The sequence below is a fragment of the Pundamilia nyererei genome, unplaced genomic scaffold, assembly GCF_000239375.1.
Source record: "Pundamilia nyererei isolate P.nyererei 1_Seehausen unplaced genomic scaffold, PunNye1.0 scaffold00107, whole genome shotgun sequence".
Lineage (NCBI taxonomy): Eukaryota > Metazoa > Chordata > Actinopteri > Cichliformes > Cichlidae > Pundamilia > Pundamilia nyererei.
The window spans coordinates 1,415,005-1,435,285 of NW_005187508.1; the positions used below are offsets into that span (position 1 = coordinate 1,415,005).

A 20,281-nucleotide genomic window follows, 5' to 3' on the forward strand; every position below is an offset into this window, starting at 1 on the left:
GTGTGTGTGTATACAGGCATGTGTCAGGCTGTTTGCTGCTCTTAAAAGTGCTTAGGCATAAAGTTTGCAGCTGCACACACCAGGAGATAATACACATCCTGAATAATTGATAGAAATGAAAACAGCTCTATTTTTTCTTGATGCACTCTTTCTCTGTCTCTAACCATCTCTCATCTTATCTTGCTTCCTTTCTTTCTGCCCTCGCCACCCATTTGGCAGTTTAACAGCTCTTTAATGACAACAACACTTAAATGGTCCCTCTTTGGTAGTTTTGTAAAACACACGCACACAAACACACAGATTCACCAGCAAATAGCCTCTATTCTGAGGTACGAGGAGGGGGCGTATTTGCTCTCATGCAGTCAGACATCAGTGCAAGTCAGGTGGCAGGTGTGGAGGATTGGAAAGCGCTTGCTGTGCAATCCATCAAAACTGTCCCTTTGTCACTCTTTCCTTTTCCTCTCTCATGCTCCATAGCTCTCTTTTTAAAAAATTTCCCTGCTGACATTTTTTCCCCCCATTTCTGTTCATCACATTTGTCTCGGTGTTATTTTGCCTTTCTTTTGCTCCTGCATGCTGTGGTCCCTTTTGTTACCTGTTCACTCGCTTCCTAAATGGGCACAGAAAGGAAATCAGAAAGCACCGGGGAGAGAGGAAAGGGAAGACAGGGTGCATTTACGGCCAAATAAAGAGCAGGCCTTAATAATTTACTGCCCTCCGCAGCCACTAGCCAATCACAGGCCATTGCAAGGATAGAAATGAGAGAGAAAGGGAGAGAACGAGTGAGAACAAGTGAGAGTGCGATGAGGAAATCAGACAAGCAGGGGCTGCTTCGTATTAAACATCCCTCCATGCTGTGATGAATTATTTGAGGTGATGTATGCTCTGAAAGCTTTGAAACGGTCACCATTGAAAAATGTCACGAAAACTGAGACGGCAGTCCAGTTTTTAAAAAAAAAGACATCTTCAAGGATAAAATGCAAGCTCTTCCAACAAAATGATCCACACATGCATTCAAAAAAGTTAAAAAAAAAATTCAGGAGCTAAATATTGTGTGACTCACAGCAAACAAATATTTCCACTGACCCACTGTAAGATTTCAAATCCATTATAAAGTTCATCAAAGCTTTTTGATTTTAAATTTAAATCCTACTCCTGCACAGATCTTTTAGCCTCTCTGCATTTCGCGCATATACTTCATATAATTATATTATAATGATTTAACTCTGCAGGAGCTGCATACAGTAGGTTGGCCCTAATGTGCTAGTGTCTCCTCTGGGAGGTGGTCTCAGATTACTGCTCTTACTATAATGGATACAAGCTTCAGTGTAAACCTTAACCTAACTACAATTTTGCTCAGGAGAAGACAGAAATCAATTTGTGGCTGCAAAGAAAATAATTAAGGACATCTGTTCCCCCCAAATGAGACAAACAATCCTCACGTAGAGTTAACAAACATGCACACACCATTTCACGTGAACACTTAGAGGGCTGCTACTGTACGCTTTCTGCTCATGGTGTGAAAGAAATAGACAGATAGTGCCTTAGAAGCATTTTTAGCTGTTGGATTAGGCAGTGCTCTATTCAGCAAGTGCTCGAATTGGTCAGTGTGAGGAAGGTCACCTTCCCCCCCTACCAATCATTGATCCATAAACCTGTGAGACAGCAGAGATACCAACAGGAGAGAAAGAGAGAAACAGACAAAAGGTGAAATGGAAGAAATAAAAGGTAATCGGTGAGTACTGTATCTCACATCGGTTGCTGATGGAGTAAAGTCTTGGTGGCTTCGGTAATTGAATGTTAGCCTAATCTAAAGCCAATCAGTCTAATAGTGCTCAATCAGCCAGTCGACACCTGATCAATTCTGGATCCAATTCTCACTTAGTGAGCGGTGTTTGAAAGTGATGCATGTGTGTTTTGCTTTTTCTGTTCTTAAAGAAAATAAATAAAAAAAAGGAAAGAGAAGAAGAAGAAGAAGCAAGCACGATGCACTTATACTGCTGTCAGAATTATTACACCTGTATCAACAGCATGGTGCAGATTTTTATTCAAGCACATAAATGTAGCATCGTAGTTTTTTAAGCAAAATGGGTCATGGCATGCATCCAGCCATCCATACGGCCAGTGTTGTGCAAGAGAAAACAAACTCCTGCAGAACAATGTTTGTCTCAGGTACGCTGCTGGACTAAAACTAAGCACTGATATGTGCTGAACAAGCTAGTTAACTGCACTGGTGCATCTTCTTCAGCCAGCTCCATAAAGCGGCTCATTTGCAAACACTGTTTTGGTCACTTGTGTGAAGATGTGGGTAGAGTAAGAGTGAAGAAATATGAAATAAAATTACATTTGTGAAATTTAAGCAGGCTTGAGTTGTTACTCTACAGCAGAGGTGGTGCAGGCAAAGAGTCAGAATAGTACAAAATGATGAGAACTGGATTGTTTTTATGTGTCTGTACACACTGTTAATTATTCTATTATAAGCCCTTATAACTGTGGGTGGTACCATCTGCATTTCAAACTGCCAAACTGCAGCATGAAAGCAGACTTAGAATAAGAATGAGTGGGTAGTGAAGAAGGTGAGAGGAACATCAGGCAGGGCTCTTGTTGGATAGTGTGACTAAGCATTAATCAGCGGTAGGTGGGATAATTACAGGAGGGATGGGGATGCATTTAGAGCACGTTGACACCGCAGTTTATCACAGGCTAACTGGTCCTCAGTACTTTATATTTCAGCACCAGGGAGCTTTTTGTATGCATCTGGTATATTGATGGGTGAATGAATCAGACTGAATGAACTGATGTGATGGTGGAAGAGCATTTAGGGCGTGCGTGTGTCAGAAGAGAGTCTGGAGATGGGCGATAACAAATGTTAATCAAATCAAAATGGCGGGAATGTTCTCACTGACGTATGATTATAATTTTCTGTGCGCAGAGCGATTACGATTAACAACACACAATTAACCTGCTTTCACTGATTGCTGGGAACAGTGTTTTTTGTGAAGGACAAAAATCATGTGGCAGAAATGTGAGCTCTACCAGCCAGTATCCATAAACATCCGCCTGCTGCTTCTCAGTCACGAATAAAAGGAAATGAGATTTACACTGCTCATGTTTGTCTGAAGTTTAAATGAATGAAGTTTTGTTTTATTTTCACTGTACGAGCTGTATTGTAGGAATAATACGCTGCGGAAAATGCAGACAATTGAAAAAAAACAAAACAGTCAGAGGAGGGAGAGAGCTGTGTGCTCATCTTTTAGAGAGCTCTTCTATCAGGGTACATTTGAAGATCTCTGAAAATAGCAGGGTCATCACTGCAAAAATAACACACACACACACACACACACACACACACACACACACACACACACACACACACACACACACACACACAGATCTAAGAAAGATCACCAACGCACACTGTAGTCTAGACTGTTTTATACACTCAACACACAGTTCTGAATGTCTGGTTTTGACAGTGAAGCCAATGAAAGAATGGGTTATATTTGGTAAAAAAGGAACATTAAACAAATTTTAATTACTTGGAGTAAACCTCTGACAAGAAATCACACCTGAGATTCATCCAATACTTCTCACGCACTAATACCACCACATTACTTCCCACCTTGATTCAGGTGATTTATCAGACATGGTCTGGTGCTCGTTCGAGATCTGTTTCCACAAGTCAGAAAACAGTCTTTGACAAGTTGGCAAGATTTGGAAATTATGTTTTTAACTTATCAAGAAGACTTACATTTTATCAGGTACACCTAGTTAACTACTCTTTAATGCAACAACTATCTGATCAATCCAGTCACATGATAGAAATTCAATACATTTGGCCACCTAGAGATGGTCAAGCTGACCTGCTGAACTTCAAACTGAGCATCACAATGAAAAACAAAGATTATTTAAATGACTTTGAATGTGGCATTGTTGCTGGTGACAGAGAGGCCAGTTGAGCATTTCTAAAACTGGATTTATGGTCCGAAAAGGAGAAAATATCCGGGGAATGGCAGAGGGAAAAAGACTGCTTGTAACTGCTAGGGGGCGGCCTTAATTAACATCTTGTTACAACTAAGATAAGCAGGAAAGCATCTTTGAACACACCACATGTCAAGCCTTGAAGCAGATGACCTTCCGCAGCAGAGGAGTCTGGATATGTAATGCAACGTTCAGACGGTAGGGTCAGAATTTGATGTAAACACCATGAATGTTTGGATACATTCTGCGTTGTATCAATAGATATGGCTGCTGGTGATGTAATGGTGTGAAAGATATTTTCTTAGTACCAACTGAGCCTTATTCAAACACCACAACATACCCAATTATTGTTGGTGACCGTGTCCATCCCTTTATGACCACAGTCTACCTATTTTCTGATTGCTGCTTCCAGCAGGATAAGATGTCATCTTACAAAATTCAAAGAACCTCAAGCTGGTGTTTCAGCATGACACTGAGTTCACTGTACTCAGATGGTCAGCTTAGTCACAGGATTTCTAACCAATAGAAAAACATCATGGATAGGCAGAAATCTGTAGAAACTTTGCGATTTATGGATGAAAATCTTGGATGAATCTTTCCAGCACCTTGTAGAATCTATGCCATGAAGAATTAAAGTAGTTCTGACACCTCATGCTAGGAAAGTGTACCTAATAAAATGGCTCATGGTGTACTTTTATCCCTTTATTAGAGACGTGGCAGCAGAAAAATGACACAGCTAACCTCCCACTCTGTGCCAGCAGGGCACTCTGGCAATGTCTGGCAACCCTCATGAGAAATAAAAGACAAAAATGGTGATGTCACTTATTTAACTTACAAGCAAAGCACTCTTCATTTTGCAGCGATATATTGTTGTAATATTAACTCATGCACTCTGTCTCTTGAGTGAATAAGGCTGTACAGAAAATACCTATTTGTTCATTTAAAATTGGATCAAGTGGACTTAAAATAGAGGCCTCTGAATAAAGACTGATGAATCAAATCCAGCAGTAGATTCTTTATATTTTAGAATAAAGGGCAGTGCATCTATTTTATCTCTGATGTGAAGTGGAAATATAGCAGATATCACTCCGGAGAGGCAGTACAGACATTGGCATCGATCACTGTCTGCTCTTACTAAATGATGTGAATATATGATGCATTTTATTGAGCCTTTATGTTAATGTATTTTATAGCGTTTGCATTGTTTTTATGATACATTTAACTGTGCATTTTTACTGCACAGCCCTGCCTCTGATCCTGCTTATCTGCTCAGAACAGTAAAAGTTGATGGTATGGATTGTGACCAATAAAGCATTGTAAAGTGTTCATGTTAACACATATCAACGTAAAACAAGAGGAGAAAGCTCGTGTTTTTTTCAGTCTCACTTCACAGCGCACAGTTATTAAAAATCCGCTTTGAATTTTCCTTTTTACCTGGCTCTTATACATCAGCCGTGCTGGTGTGCTGCGGCAGAACCGACCATTTGTTGGGGAGGCACGCTTGAAAAAAAGGTGCAATCGGAGCACATTGATTTTTCTTCATGTTAAAAAGCTTTTATTGACATGGCATTTTCTCACCAGAAAGGTTACAGCAGAGGAGAGACGAGAGGGAGGGAGGAGGTGAAACATAAAGACACGCTGCACCAGCACGGCTCAAGAGCTTCTTGTAAATTCACCCCACTTTAGCCCACTTTAGTGGGTGTGCTATCCTTTTGAAAGTGCAAATTATGGCCTCTCCCAACACATACGCATGCCCATGCACAAACACGCAAACACATGTGCCTCTAAAAACCTTGAAATCCTGGCGGACACAGCGAAAGAGGGGGAGAGTGTACTGACTGAGTAAGGCCAGAAAAAAAGATTCAAGGTCATGAATTCGGAGAACAAATGAACATTGTAAAACTGTGATTCAGAAAGACAGGCAGGCAGACAGCTGGGCAGATTACAGCTCAAGGAGGACGGGACTGGAACCTTTCATCACCTTTAAAGATTCACTCATGGTGATAATCTCTTTGTGAAACATCGTAATTTCTCAGTAAAGACTCATAAAGCCTCACAGTGTCTTCGTCTCTGGAGAGCCAGGCGACGCCTGCTGACACAGCTCTAAATCACCATGCTCTCCTCCCTCTTCTCCATCCTCCTCCTCCTCCTGCTCTGTTTTTAATAGAAAAACATGCTCACGACTCATACCTCATTTCCCACCACTTCTCCCTTATTTCTCTCCCTTTAAATATATCTATTTATTTTACCACATCGGTGACTGGGTTGAATACCATCAAAACAATCGGCACACCCTCATCCATTAGCTGCGGTTAAGCCTTCATGCTTTTAATAGAACATGCTTGAAATAGACAGAATACCTGCAGTAACTAAACTTTTGGTTATGTGGAAATCCATCAGCTGCACACCAAATAACTGTAAACATGTTTCAGGCCACCAAGCAAAAACAGTGAATGGAAATTCACTGAAAAGCTCCTTAAAGTGGAAATATGTGTGATTCAGGCATATTAGTTCAGTTTTATCCAGTTCACCGTTTTAGTTTTGTGTTTTACCATGAGAACATTTGCAAACAGCAGCTGTTATTTAGGAGACAGAACATCCTGTCCTCATGTCAGAATGACCCATCACGTCTTTATCAAAATACGTGCCTGTTTATTTCTCTATTAACCATAGATGATGAAGGAACAGTCACCAAAGTTAGAATAAAAGCTCATGTCCATCAACCTAACAGATGTTGAGATGTTTTAGTGTGAACCAGAGCAGCTGACTGACAGACTGTCATTTTCATCCCTGGGCTCGTGTCATTTGGATGGCTAAAAAAGGTGATAGAGATGAGATAGTCTTCTTTCTCTTGAGGTGCCAGATGGTAGATGAGAGGCAACAATGGAAACTTGACACAGTAACTATGTGTAAATTTTGACAGGAGGGGATCCAGAGAGAGGCATTTTTCCTGTCTCATTAAAATGTTGAATTTTACCTAGCTCTATGACTGATGCAAAGTCTAACATGCACCGTGAGCGGAGCAAGTTTAGATTAGATTAGATAATTCTCACTCTTCTTTTCCAGAGAGGAAAATGGCTTCTTTACCCATGCTCGTTTAAAAATGTCAAAAGAAAAATGATGCAGACAGATCAGAGAACAAAGAACAGCTGTGACGATGCCGTAGTGGCATTCATCAAACTTCTGAGAGGACTTTAGTGCAGCTCGCCATGAACCTATACAATGCATACAATGCACATCTCAGAAGACAAGCATGCATCCTTAACCCTGTAAAGCCTGAAACAAAGGTGAGTTCAGAGCCTTTTTAGGGGTGCTTAGCATCCCTAAATGTAATCGTAGCACCTTTAAAAATAAAAGTAGTGACAGTAGTAGACTTCAATCACCTATCCTACTAATTATGTTGCTTTTGAAAGAAACATTGTCATTTGTATCTAATTGAACTGTTGCTCAATTTATGAGGTTATGGAACCCTGATGATGGGATCGACAAAAACTACAATCAAAACTAAAATCTACAAAAGCTGAGCCAGGGACTAAAGCATGAAATAAAATAACAAAACTAAAAACAAAACTTGTTTAAAACTGGAAATGACAGAAATATATATATATTTTTTTGATTTTGATTAAAGAGCCTAAACATGCTGGTGGGTTAACCTTCATAGAAGCATAAAAAAGTGATTTTGATAATTATAAATATTGTTAATTTAGGGCAGCTGTGGCATAAACCTAACACTGGGTGGTGGGCTGATAAATTTATTTCATAGTTTTTTGTGACCCGCCTACCAACTACGAATAAAAATTAGCAGCTGCCGTTTTCATGTATTTTAACAAGTGTCAGGACCCTGCTGAGGTGTCCTTGATTCCCTGCTAAAGAAATAAGTGAAGAAAGAAAATAAATAAATAAATAAATTCTTCTGTAACGTATTGTCTTAAGATCAGAAACAGTTTTTATACACATGAGCACATCAAACAGCATATGAGCTTTAAGCTGTCCTCCTGTTGTACAGGGTGAAAGAGAATCTCTAATCACTGACAGTAATAATGTCTTTGCTTATCTAAAAACATCAGTGTGTCCATTAAAATCAGAGTCAAGTTCAGATATGATGTAGAAGATCATGTATCCTACATCAAATGCCTGTAAGATAACCACCGAGCCAGCCGAGTGGAGCCTGTTCTCACATCGCTTATACCTAAATCCCTAATCTCATCACGCTGTTATATTCCAAGTCTGAACTCTCCACATCAGATTCTCTGTTAAAGCAGAGCTCCAAAAATAGCCTGTACACTGTACCTGTCGAGCGATTCTCGCCTTTGACACTGTCAAAACATGTGACAGGGTGTACGGTTAATGTTCATATATATATACAGCAAATCACTGAGTCTCAAAGATGTGTTTAGTGCTATAAGGGCACCCGTCTTTTCACTCTCTCTCTCGCACACACACACAGACACACTTTTCGCCCGGTCAGCATTTGCACAGCCGTGTGTGTTCATCGTTACAGCCTCTGACTGCAGCGCTAAAAGTGACAGATGTGTCCTGTTAGCTATATGTGACAGACCGTGCAACAAGACAGAGCACTGTGCAACAAATGACCTGTTTGATTGCACACATACATAATAGAAACGATTTGAAGATGAGCCAAAAACTCCAAAGTGCATGTTTATTATAAACAAGATTAAACGTCTAAAGTTCTGCCTGTGATCTCTGGAGGCTGCAGAGTTCATTACAACCCATTAAAAGCTCAAACTATATACTTTTCTTAGTGCCCTTGGTCTTTTCAAACTACATTATATCAGGTGAGTTGTATAAGCTGGTCTAAAGAGCAGAAAAGTGTTAACACGATGATGTCTAAAGCCTCAATTATACTTTCTGGGTTTGTGAGTCAGCTGGAGTCCCAAGTGAAGTAAATTCTCATCAGATGGCGAGCGCAAGTGTCCATGCAGAGGTCAGTGTGCCTGCCTGTTTATTTTTTGTGACCACACTGACTTGTCTGCAGAGGATTTACATCACAATGCACCAACTACACAACCGCTCCAGGAGGCAGACTTCAAGCAGACTTCAAAGAAATGACAACTCAGCCCCTGGGTCTCCACCTGTCTGTATGCCTGTGTCTGCAACAGTCTTACTCTAACCATTGGCATGTGTCAATATATATTGACACACACACACACACACACACACACACACACACACACACACACACACACACACACGTGTGTGTGTGTGTGTGATTCTGGCCACTAGCATCCAAACAACCAGATTAAATACCTACAGTGTAATCACAGTTTAACCATATCTTAAACCATATCTAGTTTTAGTGCAAAACCAGTGAAACGGGAAGTATAAAATGTAGACTGAAAGGTGTTTGTACACCTGGCTTTCCTGTCAGGCCCTCGCTCTCCGTGGACTACCTTCATCCAGCTTTCTGCAAGTCCATCTGCTGCAGCTTCCAACTAATCAACCTCAGAGCAAAAGGTCCAATCAGCGGCCTTTATTCGACAGTTTGCAAGGTTAATACAGATCCACATTCTCCAGAGGAATATTAAAATAAAATAAAAAAAAGGCTAGAAAATGTAAAAATCAAAGCTAGAGTTCATTTTTTAACATGCAAAACTATTCAGTAACATAGTACGGTTCACAGCCTCATGTTTATTTAGTAGTGTTAAACTACCCATGCTTCACCCAAAGCTGATTCATCCATGTTCATCCAAACTGAATACTATCAACACATATTGTTCACTTTGTAAAAGTTTGTACAAGGCACTATCTAGTGATCTATCCATCTAGTTTTCAAGCAAATGTATTTGCAAAAGGCTAGTGGGTATTCCTCAGGTAAGTTGAATATACCCCAGATGTGCATGGTTTGGTTTACAATTGCAGGCAATGCCCTTAATGTGAACCAACTACATGTTAATGTCTCCTTATTTTTTTCTTGCAGTCAGTAAATAGACCCCTTACCAGAACTGAAATGTGTGGGCTGAGTGTTATTTACATCTGAGGGTTTAAACTAGCACATATGTGACAAACTGTCGAAAGTCTCAAACACTGAACAGCATTTTAGTGTGAAGGTGTTAAAGTGATAAACTCAGAAATGTTTAATTTTAACTGCGGGTGTCCAGTTATTATTTATTAGAGTTACAGACATCTCGTCAGCAAAGTGACATTTCCATTAAAGTCATGCTGTTAATAGAGTATATACACATTTTTTTTAAATTAAAAAACAAACAAGCACACAAAGGAATACAAGGTTTTCGCACACAACCATCTCTAGGTTTTAGAGAGACTGGTGTGAAAAAGAGAAAATGTCCAGTGAGCGGCAGTTATCTGGCTGAAAGTGCCTTGTTGATGCAGAGCTCAGAGGAGAAAGACAAGAGTAAATAAAATGACCACTTATTACAACCAAGATATGCAGAAGACCATCTCTGAACACACAACATGTTGGACCTTGAAGCAGACGGGCTACGGCAGCAGAGGACCACACCAGGTGTCACCTGGGTGCTTACAGCACGATAACACACCTCGTCACAAAATTCACATAATCTCAAACTGCTTTCTTCAACATGGCAATGACTTCACTGTACTCCACAGTCACCGGACCTCAGTCTCACTGAGCACCTTTGGGACGTGGCGGAAGAGGAGACTGGCATCACGGATGTGCCACAGACGAATGATGCTGTCATGTTAAAAATGTTTTCTGAAGAATGTTGAATCTCTACCACAAAACATTAAAGCAGTTCAGAAGGTAAAAGGGGGTCTCTTTTGTACATCGCTACCACCTTCCCATGCTGTCAATCTCAATACTGATTAATGTAGTCTTACGTCTGCATGATTTAAATCTGTGCTGTCTGTCATTCTCCCTTTTATACTCTCATTTGTGCAATCCATCTCCTCCCCATGTCCACCTCGCCTAATTCACTCAGAGCTCCACCCAAGTCTTAGTCTTCATCTTCACTATCACCAGCGTCTAGACTCCAGGGGGGGGGTCCTGTCCTAAATCCCATCACTGCTGGAATTCCATTCTGAGATGATGGGGCAGTCTAATCACTGAATGCACTGATTAATTTCTCTATCTAAAGAAATGATATTCTTTCCCCCAAATGATCTCTGCTCACTGAAATATTTTAGCCCTTTTTAAAATTAGGTTTTACTTGCACAAAGACAAATTTTCTGTAATTAATTCTGGAAATCAGGACAATCCCATTGTTTCCACATGGATAATTTACGAGGGTATTTTTCAAGGACACCTCAGCAGGGTCCCGACACTTGCCGACAGCAACAGCTCCTCACACACAAACACAATCACAGATGGTAAATGCATTTTAGCTAAACACTCAAAATATTCAGGAATTCTCAGAATGTAAAGCATTTCTTTTGTTTTTATTGTGCATAAAAGAAAGAAGGTGATTTTTTTTTAAGTTTTGGCTTCTGCCCCCCTCTCTAAGCTACTGACTGAGCCCTGAGAGAGGCAAGCCGCTGTGGAGTGGAGATAAGGCTACACCTGCCAGCCAAGCTCATCACTGTGTTTGTGGTTTTGAGTGTGTGTTTGTCTAAGCCTCTTTCCGTGTGTGTCTGTGTATGTTCCAGTCCCAGGGTTGAAAAGATAAGTGGCTCTAAGGAACCCGAGTGTAAAATCTCAGCTACACCGAACCCCAACAGAGATGAAGTGAGACAGCACAAAATGAAAAATACATATTCCTTTCAGAGTGGATTAAACTATAAAAAGATAGGCAGAAAGGTCATTTCCTCCTCAAAAGCAGCCAAAATACCTTCCAGCTCCCAGACATGTAGCCACATCACTGAAGAGTGAAGCCACAGCAGAGACCTGTGGATATGTTCTCACACTTATCTTATATTTACAACTAATTAGTGGTTTAATTAAAATATACAATAATGCTCAAAAGTCTATGATCAAAAGAAATCTTCTCTTGACTACACTGTAATAATCTGCTCTAAAAATAGTATAGTATATAAATGATGAATTAAGCACTTGTTAATACCTGATTCATGCTTAACAGTGTAACTTTATTATTAAGTGCAATCAGAAGGCTTCTAACGTATTTGACTTTTTAAAATTAATTTGAAGAAAAGTGGTTGAATATTTTGGTTTCCACTGACTTTTTTTTTATGACATTTTGTTCTCAAGCAATTACACAATGTAACTGTATAATCTGTAAACATTGTAGTCATGACAACCTTTCTTAAAAACGACAAACCCTTTGATGTCTGTTTACACGGTGACTGATGTGTTTTAACTTCATGTTTTATATCGCATAAAAACCATGTGTATAATACAAACTACTGATAGTCTCATGATTGAGATAAGGACAATTATGAGACAGTTTTGTATCAAAGAATGGTTACAGGCTACTAATGTCTTAGTATTTCCAAATCTATTAAAAAAAAAAACACATCCGTGTATATGTGATCTGTGATAATGAAAATATCACATTTTATGAGAAATGGTGGCAATAATATGATATAATCTAAAAGTCCTGCTGTAGAAAATTATGAGAAACTCCTCTGTGATTGAGAAGAAGCATCACAAGACAAAAAGTCTGTCATGATGACAAACAAAGACTGCATTATGACATGACTCTTATATAAACGACAGGCAGGAAAGCTGCACATGTGGAGATCGGGGGGGTTTTCTTGTGTGTTTGTGATCATGTAAAGTTTCATTCCTAATCTTAATAATCAGTGACACAGGCAGGTTACCACATGTTACTGTTGTTTCCCACTTTTTAAAGATCATTCACCTTTAAATGACCTTTTTTTCACTCTGTTTTTAACATTTGTAAAACACAGTTCTCCCTCTACAAAGAGACTACACATCCAACACATAATCATATGTCTGTAACCTGCTGTTTACACAGGACCTGAATTCATAAATAGTCCGATAAAGTTTGTCTCTTTTTTCACCAGAGAATGAGTGATCACGCACACACACACACACATCCACAGTCAAACAGAAACACACTTTGTACTTACATTTTGTTGACTGAAACTCTTTGTTGTCTGTGCAGCGCTCCATTTCTCTCTCTTTCTCGCTTACTCAGAAAATGACAGGAAGTGTAAAAGGAAGGGAAGTTGCTTCTCGCTTTGTGTACGTGTTTTGAAATGTTGCGGCCAGCCTCTTCTTAAATTACGAACTCTATCGTGAGAACATCAAAAAGTCCAGCGACGGCTTCTCTGATGGGCAGCGGCACGAGTGTGAATGGATGTGTTTGCTGAAAACTCGAGAGGGAAGAAGACACCACGAGCCACGAGTCATGCCTGTGCCAGTGTGAACAAGTACCTGTGCCTGAGCGCGCGTGTGTGTGTGTGTGCGTGATCTTATGGTACAACCATGGCAAGAGCAGCACTTACTAAACTTCTTCTCCTCGTGATTCTTGCCTTCATCATCTGCCTCCCGGAATTTTTCACATTTTACCAAGGTTGGTCACACAAACAGCTTCAGATACACATTAGTTCATTCTGTGTGTGTGTGTATTGTGTAAATGTTAGAATGTTATCCACCTTTTGTTCAAACTTTGCATCAAAGTAAAGCTTTAGACAACGTTCGCTTGATTTGCTTCCTCTTTACACACATTGTCTGTGGAAAGACCTGTCTGTGTCGGTCTAAGATTATAAATCAGACCCAAATATAGCTCCATACAACTCTGACTGACAGCCCTTTTGAAAAGGTTTCCGTATTGTGTTGCCTTGAAAACACGTTTCTTTATGAGAGCATCTCGGTTTACCCTTGTGCTCCTGCCGTCTTTGCCTTCAGTGGTTTTTCTTTTTTGTCTCTCCATCTGTGTCTTTCCTCATCTGTCTCTTTCTGTCAGATACAAACTGGAGGCAACAGCTTCCATTTCGAGATCTTGCTATGATTTATAGCTTGACAGCTCGTTCTTTGCTGCTTTTCCTCTTTATGCCTGCTTCTGCTGAGAAATCAGTCTGAATTTTGCCATGTTCATTCTCTTTATCCTTGCAGTAACAAAAGTGAACTTCTTCTGCCTTCCCTACCGACCCTGCGAACAAGGAAATCAGGTGAAAGAGGGAGAAAATGGAAAGGCTGGAAATGATGACGCTAAGAGAGGCCATATGTGTGACCCATCTCAGACTCCAGATCAGGAAAAATGGGAGCAAGCGTGCATACGAGAAGATCAAAGCAATACAACAGATTCGGCTTCAGACGTCAGGCGAGGCAGAGATGATCCAAAAGCGAGGTGGTTCATGTGTGAGACAGACATGGAAATGGCAGAAGTACACAGAAATATCTCAACTTCAGGTATTCACATCTAGAGACTCAACAACATCTGCTTTCTGTTTAGATAAGCTTGCTACTGCCTGAAGTCCACACCGCTGAGTGCATCTGACCCGTACTGTCTAGTGTGTTTGGCTAGTGTGATTATTGAGTGCCACGTCTGGGTGCGGTTAAGTAAACTGTGCCCTGGTCTGCTTGAAAAGGTGGTCCAGGGCATGCTTCAGTTAGACTCTTAGCGTACTCTGTGTACGCTCTTAAGACTTCCAAGGTGAATCATAATGACTCAAGGATCCATCACATTTGAAAAGTTTAAGCTAATTAACAACTAATTAATTGTTTATTAAAAGTGACTTTTTATGGTTACCGTCACAGTGAGGACTCTATGCAGTCCTGTGAAAAAGTAAGTAGATCCCATGATTCAGTAGTTTAGCGACAATAACTTGAAGCAGTTGTTTTCTGTATGACTTCATCAATCGCTCACACTGGACACACTTTAAAATGCCATTTAAGTTCATTGAGGCTTACGAGCATTAATTTATGCACATTTCTCTAAAGGTCTTGCCACAAGATTTCAGTCATGTTCAGGTTTGGACTTTGATTGCAACAGCTTAACCCTTTTGTTTTGCAGCCATTCTGTGGTAGTGTGCAGTCTGAACCAAGCTTTAGCCGTTAGGCAGATGGCCTCACATTTCACTCTAGAATACTTTGGTGTACAGAGGAGTTCAGTGTTGACTTACTGAGTGCAAGATGTGTCGGCCCTGTGGCTGCAAAAGAAGCCCAAGTCATCACCCCTCCACCACTGTGCTTCATAGCTGTTATGAGGTGATATGCTGATATGCATTATGGCCTAACATTACATTGGTCTCGTCTGTCACTGTTCCTGAAGTCATGATCAGATGCATTTTTGCAATCTAAAGCCAAGCTGCATGTTTCTTAAAGAGAAGAGGGTTTGTCCTCAGACTCTTCCAAGCAAGCCATATTTGTTCAGTCTATTTCTCAGTGCATTTAACATGCTAACTGAAGCATGTCAAATCTGAAATATACCTCTGGTTTGGTCTGGTGTATATTTTTGTATTTGCTCCTACCTGTTAGTTGTGAGATTCGCACCTTTAGCAATATTTGGGTGAGAGGTTGTACTGTTTTGTCAGCTAGTGTTTAGTAGCTTAGTAGTGGAAAGGTGCATCCCAGGTCTTAAAACTGCAATTCCTTGAACAGCCACTTGAGGGTGGATTTACAAGCAAGTCAGCTGCTACAATTTCCCATGTAAAATTAACTTTTTTATAGCCTTGTACAGGAAAAGGCTTTTAGTCTCTAAAACTTCATGAAAACTGTACAGAGGACAGCTGTCACGAAGTTTGCCATAATTCATCTTGTGTTTCTGTTGTTCAGCAGACCATCAGAGGTGCAACGCTTCCAGAGAGAACTGATCGCCTTCCACTAATTAAAGAATCTAATTAAGCTTTAAAATATGAGCATATTAACGTGAGCGTCACTGTGAGCATGTTCACAGGCTGGTGTTATTTAACTCTGAGCACAACTGTGCACGATTAACGCCTCAAAGAGCTGCTTGCGATGCCTTCTTCAGCAGACAATATAAGCCTTTTACGCCCCAATCAATACATTCATGCTATTTATTCACCCACAGCTTACGAGTCACATCTGGAGGTGTCAGCCGAGCTTCATCTGCCCAACGCAGAGACCCTGAATCTCACCTTGTACGGCCGCAGCAATCATAGTTCCTTACACCTCTACCCACCTGAGGAGGAGGAGGAGGAGGAGGAGGAAAATAAGGGTGGTGATGAAGGACAGAGGAAGGCATTCTACTGCTGTCTCCCTTTCCTGCCCAACTCTGAATCGCCCAATCAAAGCCGCTGTCTCCTTTGGTTCGCCAATCAAACGGTTTGGAATTCAACAGCAAAGGAAAAGCTGCCATGGAAACGGACACAGAAAGGTTGGTGTCAGGCGGATGGAGCTGGGCTTCTTTGATCCCCACGCGGCAAGTGTGGCTTCACTGTAAGATGGAAAGGAGAGGAAAGAGGAGACAATAGGAGACAAGGAAATTGGCCACTCAGTTTTCATTTCATTCCAAGCTGCCCACTCTCTCAGTCCACAATGGAGTCATTCTTTTTAATAGAAGAAATTTCCTTCAGTTCTTCTCCTGACTTTTTGTTTCTCCCTCTTCCTCTGTACTACATGATCAGTCATACTTTCCAAAACTACAGTACATCTTAATTTACTGTATCTCTAAGCCTGTATTGATTTCTTTCTTTCTGCTCTGCTCTCCAAAAGTCCCTCATGCTTAAGACATTGATTAAGTAATATTTTCCAAAGTGCATAATGAAAGCTGGATATCCATTTCCTTCCAATTTTTCTGCAGCACCTCCACCAGACCTTTCCATTTATGCTTTTCCCTTTCTTTGTTCTTGTTTGTTCATTTCCTCTTATTATTTATATTGCCTCTTCTATGTCTTTTATCTCTTTCCAGTCCTCCTTCCTTGCCAGTCTCTTGCCTTCTTATCCTTCCTTCTTTTCTTCCTTCATCCACTCTACATTTTCATGTATTTTATTTTCACATGGCATGAATTTTAGTGCTGGAATGACTGGGATGGATTTTTTTTTCTTTAGGTAAAGAGGTCAGTAATGAAAATAATACATAATTGTTTCAGACTCTGCTTTGTCCAAAATGTTCCTCTGTTTTCCAGATGAGTGGCAGTGTGCGCTCAGAGTGGTCTGGCTGGCTCTGCTGTGTTTGGTGTTGCTGAGTATAGTAACGAGTGTGATCGGACAAATCTACAAGAAAAGGCGTTTGTGCAGTAAGAGACAAAAAACAATCAAACAAAAGAAATCACTCGTTTTATGATGCCACAACTGAAGAAACAAAGTCAAAATTTGTTTCAGTGGTGGAAACAGGCATCCTAAGACATGTTTTTTTCCTCTGCCAGGGAAGCCGAAGGTGCACCCTGATGGCTTCAACTTAATTACTCAGCAATTAAATGGTAAGCCAACAAAATGTGTATTCTGAAGTTACTGTACACTAGATACGTTTGTACTTCACTGGATTTCAATATTGTGAGTGCTTAAAAATATCCAACTTTAAACAAGTTCACCTTTTGCTGAAGGGCAAGACTGAGCGTGCAAACTGAGGTGCACATAAGAAAAAAAACAAACAACCATTTACACACAAAGATAAAAAGCAAACTCTAATTATAACACAAGAAAAATGTTTAAATGTAGCATGTTCAGCAGCAGTGGTCTGTCCAAAGGTGACTGACAATGTGCAAGGCAAAAGTGCAAAAAGTCATGTTTAGCGCCGTGACGTGAGACTTCCTGCTTCTATGGTGAAAGACAAGCTTTTTCTCCTGGCCGCATATTGCTATCAGAGCCACTGCTTTAGACTAGTTTCAACCACAGTGCAGAGAACTTAAAAAACAATTATTATTATGAGAAATTCTGAAGTGATTGGTTTTGTCATATTGTACAAAACAAAGGTGAAACCAATGAGGGACAAGATCAGAGTCAAACTGAAGCAAGACTCATGAAAAACTGACTTACACACCCAAAAAGGAAATGACAAAGAAATGAGTGTCTAACACTGAGGCATGAACACTAAGAGGAGGCAGACTCAAGGGAACACAGGAAGCCTCAAATTACAACCCCCACTAGGATTTTCTCAGTGCACATGTACCAATACACAGCCCTCTGTGACATTTCAAGCAGCCCTCAAGGACAGAATACACTACCATACAGTTCATTCACCCACAATATATAACTTAACATCAAATATAGAGGCAGAACCAAACCAAGGGAGCATAATCTATTCATCAAAATCAACAGTCACCTCAAGGCACTTTATATTGTGATAATACAGAGAAAATCCCAACAATCAGACTGCCCCCTATGAGCAAGCGCTTGGTGACAATGGGAAGGAAAAACTACCTTTTAACAGGAAGAAGCTTCTAGCAGTCCAAGTATCAGGGAGGGACAGTCGTCTTCGACAGTCAGTGAGGGGTGAGGACAGGAAGCCGCTCCGGAAGAGAGACAGAGATTATTAATAACTAATGATTAAATGGTGTATAAACATAAGACTCAGCCATTCAATGTTAACAAATACATCTGGTGTCAAGAAATGCCACCTCTCACTGTAATGGTTAAAAAAATGATAAGCCATGGCTTACTATCAACCAAAAACCAGTGTGTTAGATCTCTGAACAAACACACTAAATGTGTATTTAATCTATGTTTTCATTTATGTGCTGGCTCTGTACATGGTCACTTTTAGAAATCCTGGTCTGTGAATAGTCTGTATTGTCTCTGAAGTATAATATATTAATAATATACTAAGTAAACTAAAATGTATTCCAGAAGATGAGAGTTACAACATGTTTATGCTACTCTTTTATGTAGACGGTGCCAAAGAAACAGAAGTCAGCCCTCCTGAAGGTAAACTGCTCAATAAAAACGCATTTACATCTGCGTCAACAGGTTTGGAGATTCTAACAAACTCTTTTTGGTCCAGCAGGGACAAACCTCCACTTATACGGGTTTCATACCTGGTCAGGTCAGTCCTTTTAATCAGTCAGCATCATTTAATGGATCTGTTGTTTCACAGCTTTCACCACGTTAATCTTTTTCTTTTTTTTTACCAAAATGGATAGGGCTCTCACCAATTAAAGAAGTTGACAGTCAAAGTAGGTACACACACACACATGCACCTTTTAGAAAAATGAGTCAGATCACAAACACATGTTCTGATTGTCCTCACGTATACTTTTCAGATGACATATCAATGTTGATGGATGGAAATGCTGACCACTGCTATACTGGTAAAGTCTTTACTGGAACAATTGTACAGGTTCAAAGAGAAAGCTGTTGGTGGTTATGACCACCAACAGCTGGTTGATGACTTTCAGATACTCTTGCACGCATTCAAGACTTAACTTGGCGCCTCTTCATACAACCAAAGTTTGATTAATTATATGCGGTTTAGTTTTTAGATGCTATGGATCGGCCTTTAGTCCTGTCCTTACCAGCGTATTGCTGGATACGTTATTTGAAACTGCTGCACGGTTGGGAACCACATCGCCCTTCATTTTCATACGTGTGTGGTAATCTGCGAATGGTGCTACGAGAGCTCAAAAACTCCAAAGTGTAGCTTTAAATATGATGGACTTAATGCATAAATACAAAAAGTATACCAATGTGTAGCTAATTATCATTGAATTGTTTGCTGTATTAGGCTGTTCTCTTTACGTAAAACGTAAACATAAGGTCAGAGGTTAAATGTGATGTGATATTTGGATGTAAATTATAATGTGATATTTAGAATACACATACACCAGTATCATTTCCTAAATGTTGCCAATACAAACAAAGGCAGTCGTAAAGTTAAAAGACATTTTATGATGTTTGACCTTATAAAATACACACAACACTTATAAGAATCATAGTTTCTAAGTTATAAGGCTTTTTGGTAATTTTGGACCTATACATCATTATTTTGACATTGAGGATTGTGGTTGATGTGAGCCAAATTTTGAATGGATTGTTAACACGACTCCATTCTAAATAAAAAACGTAAAGTTTTATCGGAATTCATTCAAAACTTTTTGAGTTATGGTGTTTACAGACAGAACGGCATGCACACTTCCAAAAACGTAATCTTCCAGGCGGAGTTAATCGTCAAAAAATTCATCTCAGTAGACAATTACTGCAGAGTATCGACACATCAGAACCCTTTTAAAATGTCATCTAACAGTGCGCTTGGTGCCTTTTTTCTGTTGTCTTTAGGTTTTCTGCATCATCGCAGCCATCCCTCCGTCAGCTCCATCAAAGATGAGCCTGCTCGATGACAGGCGAGCAGCCGGAGGAAGCTGGAGGAAAACAGCCGCCTCATTTACCAGCATTACTAATGGTGAAAATAAAGATATCTGAACCACCTACATGTGCTTGTGAACTTATTTTCAGCATGTCATCTCGGAAGCTTTGTCTATGTTAGCACTTTATTAGAGGACAGTCTCTACACATTATTAAACTATCAAAAGTTAAATAAAT

The 20,281-nt window shown here is 40.1% G+C and overlaps 2 protein-coding genes across 3 annotated transcripts in view; one reads left to right on the forward strand and one right to left on the reverse strand.

The window, feature by feature from the left end:
* Nucleotides 1–13,022, reverse strand: part of klhl5 (kelch-like family member 5) — a 67,783-nt gene extending 54,761 nt beyond the window's left edge. The window contains exon 1 of the mRNA XM_005741153.1: nt 12,970–13,022. Coding sequence (XP_005741210.1) covers nt 12,970–12,971 — 2 coding nt within the window. The 5' untranslated portion in view covers nt 12,972–13,022. The remainder of the gene's footprint in view (nt 1–12,969) is intronic.
* A 302-nt stretch (nt 13,023–13,324) lies between these two features.
* LOC102196562 (uncharacterized) lies at nt 13,325–20,167 on the forward strand. 2 transcript variants are annotated; one of them, XM_005741150.2, is made up of 10 exons: nt 13,325–13,415; nt 13,958–14,254; nt 15,876–16,181; nt 16,933–17,043; nt 17,173–17,226; nt 18,635–18,670; nt 18,747–18,788; nt 18,886–18,918; nt 19,006–19,053; nt 20,018–20,167. In XM_005741150.2, the coding sequence occupies exons 1-10, from the start codon at nt 13,328–13,330 to the stop codon at nt 20,077–20,079; spliced, it is 1,077 nt and encodes a 358-aa protein (XP_005741207.1). In that variant the 5' UTR covers nt 13,325–13,327; the 3' UTR covers nt 20,080–20,167. The 2 variants fall into 2 exon arrangements, with proteins under 2 accessions (XP_005741207.1, XP_005741208.1); XM_005741151.2 differs by having other exon boundaries at nt 18,750–18,788.
* Nucleotides 20,168–20,281: the final 114 nt, after the last annotated feature.

Bases quoted from the DNA above. Each gene is read 5' to 3' on its own strand.
- LOC102196562 (XM_005741150.2), top strand. From the start codon at position 13,328: ATGGCAAGAGCAGCACTTACTAAACTTCTTCTCCTCGTGATTCTTGCC. The intron at 18,671-18,746 runs GTAAACTGCTCA...TTTTTGGTCCAG, and splicing joins AGAAGTCAGCCCTCCTGAAG to CAGGGACAAACCTCCACTTA. The intron at 19,054-20,017 runs GTAAAGTCTTTA...TGTTGTCTTTAG, and splicing joins TGCTGACCACTGCTATACTG to GTTTTCTGCATCATCGCAGC.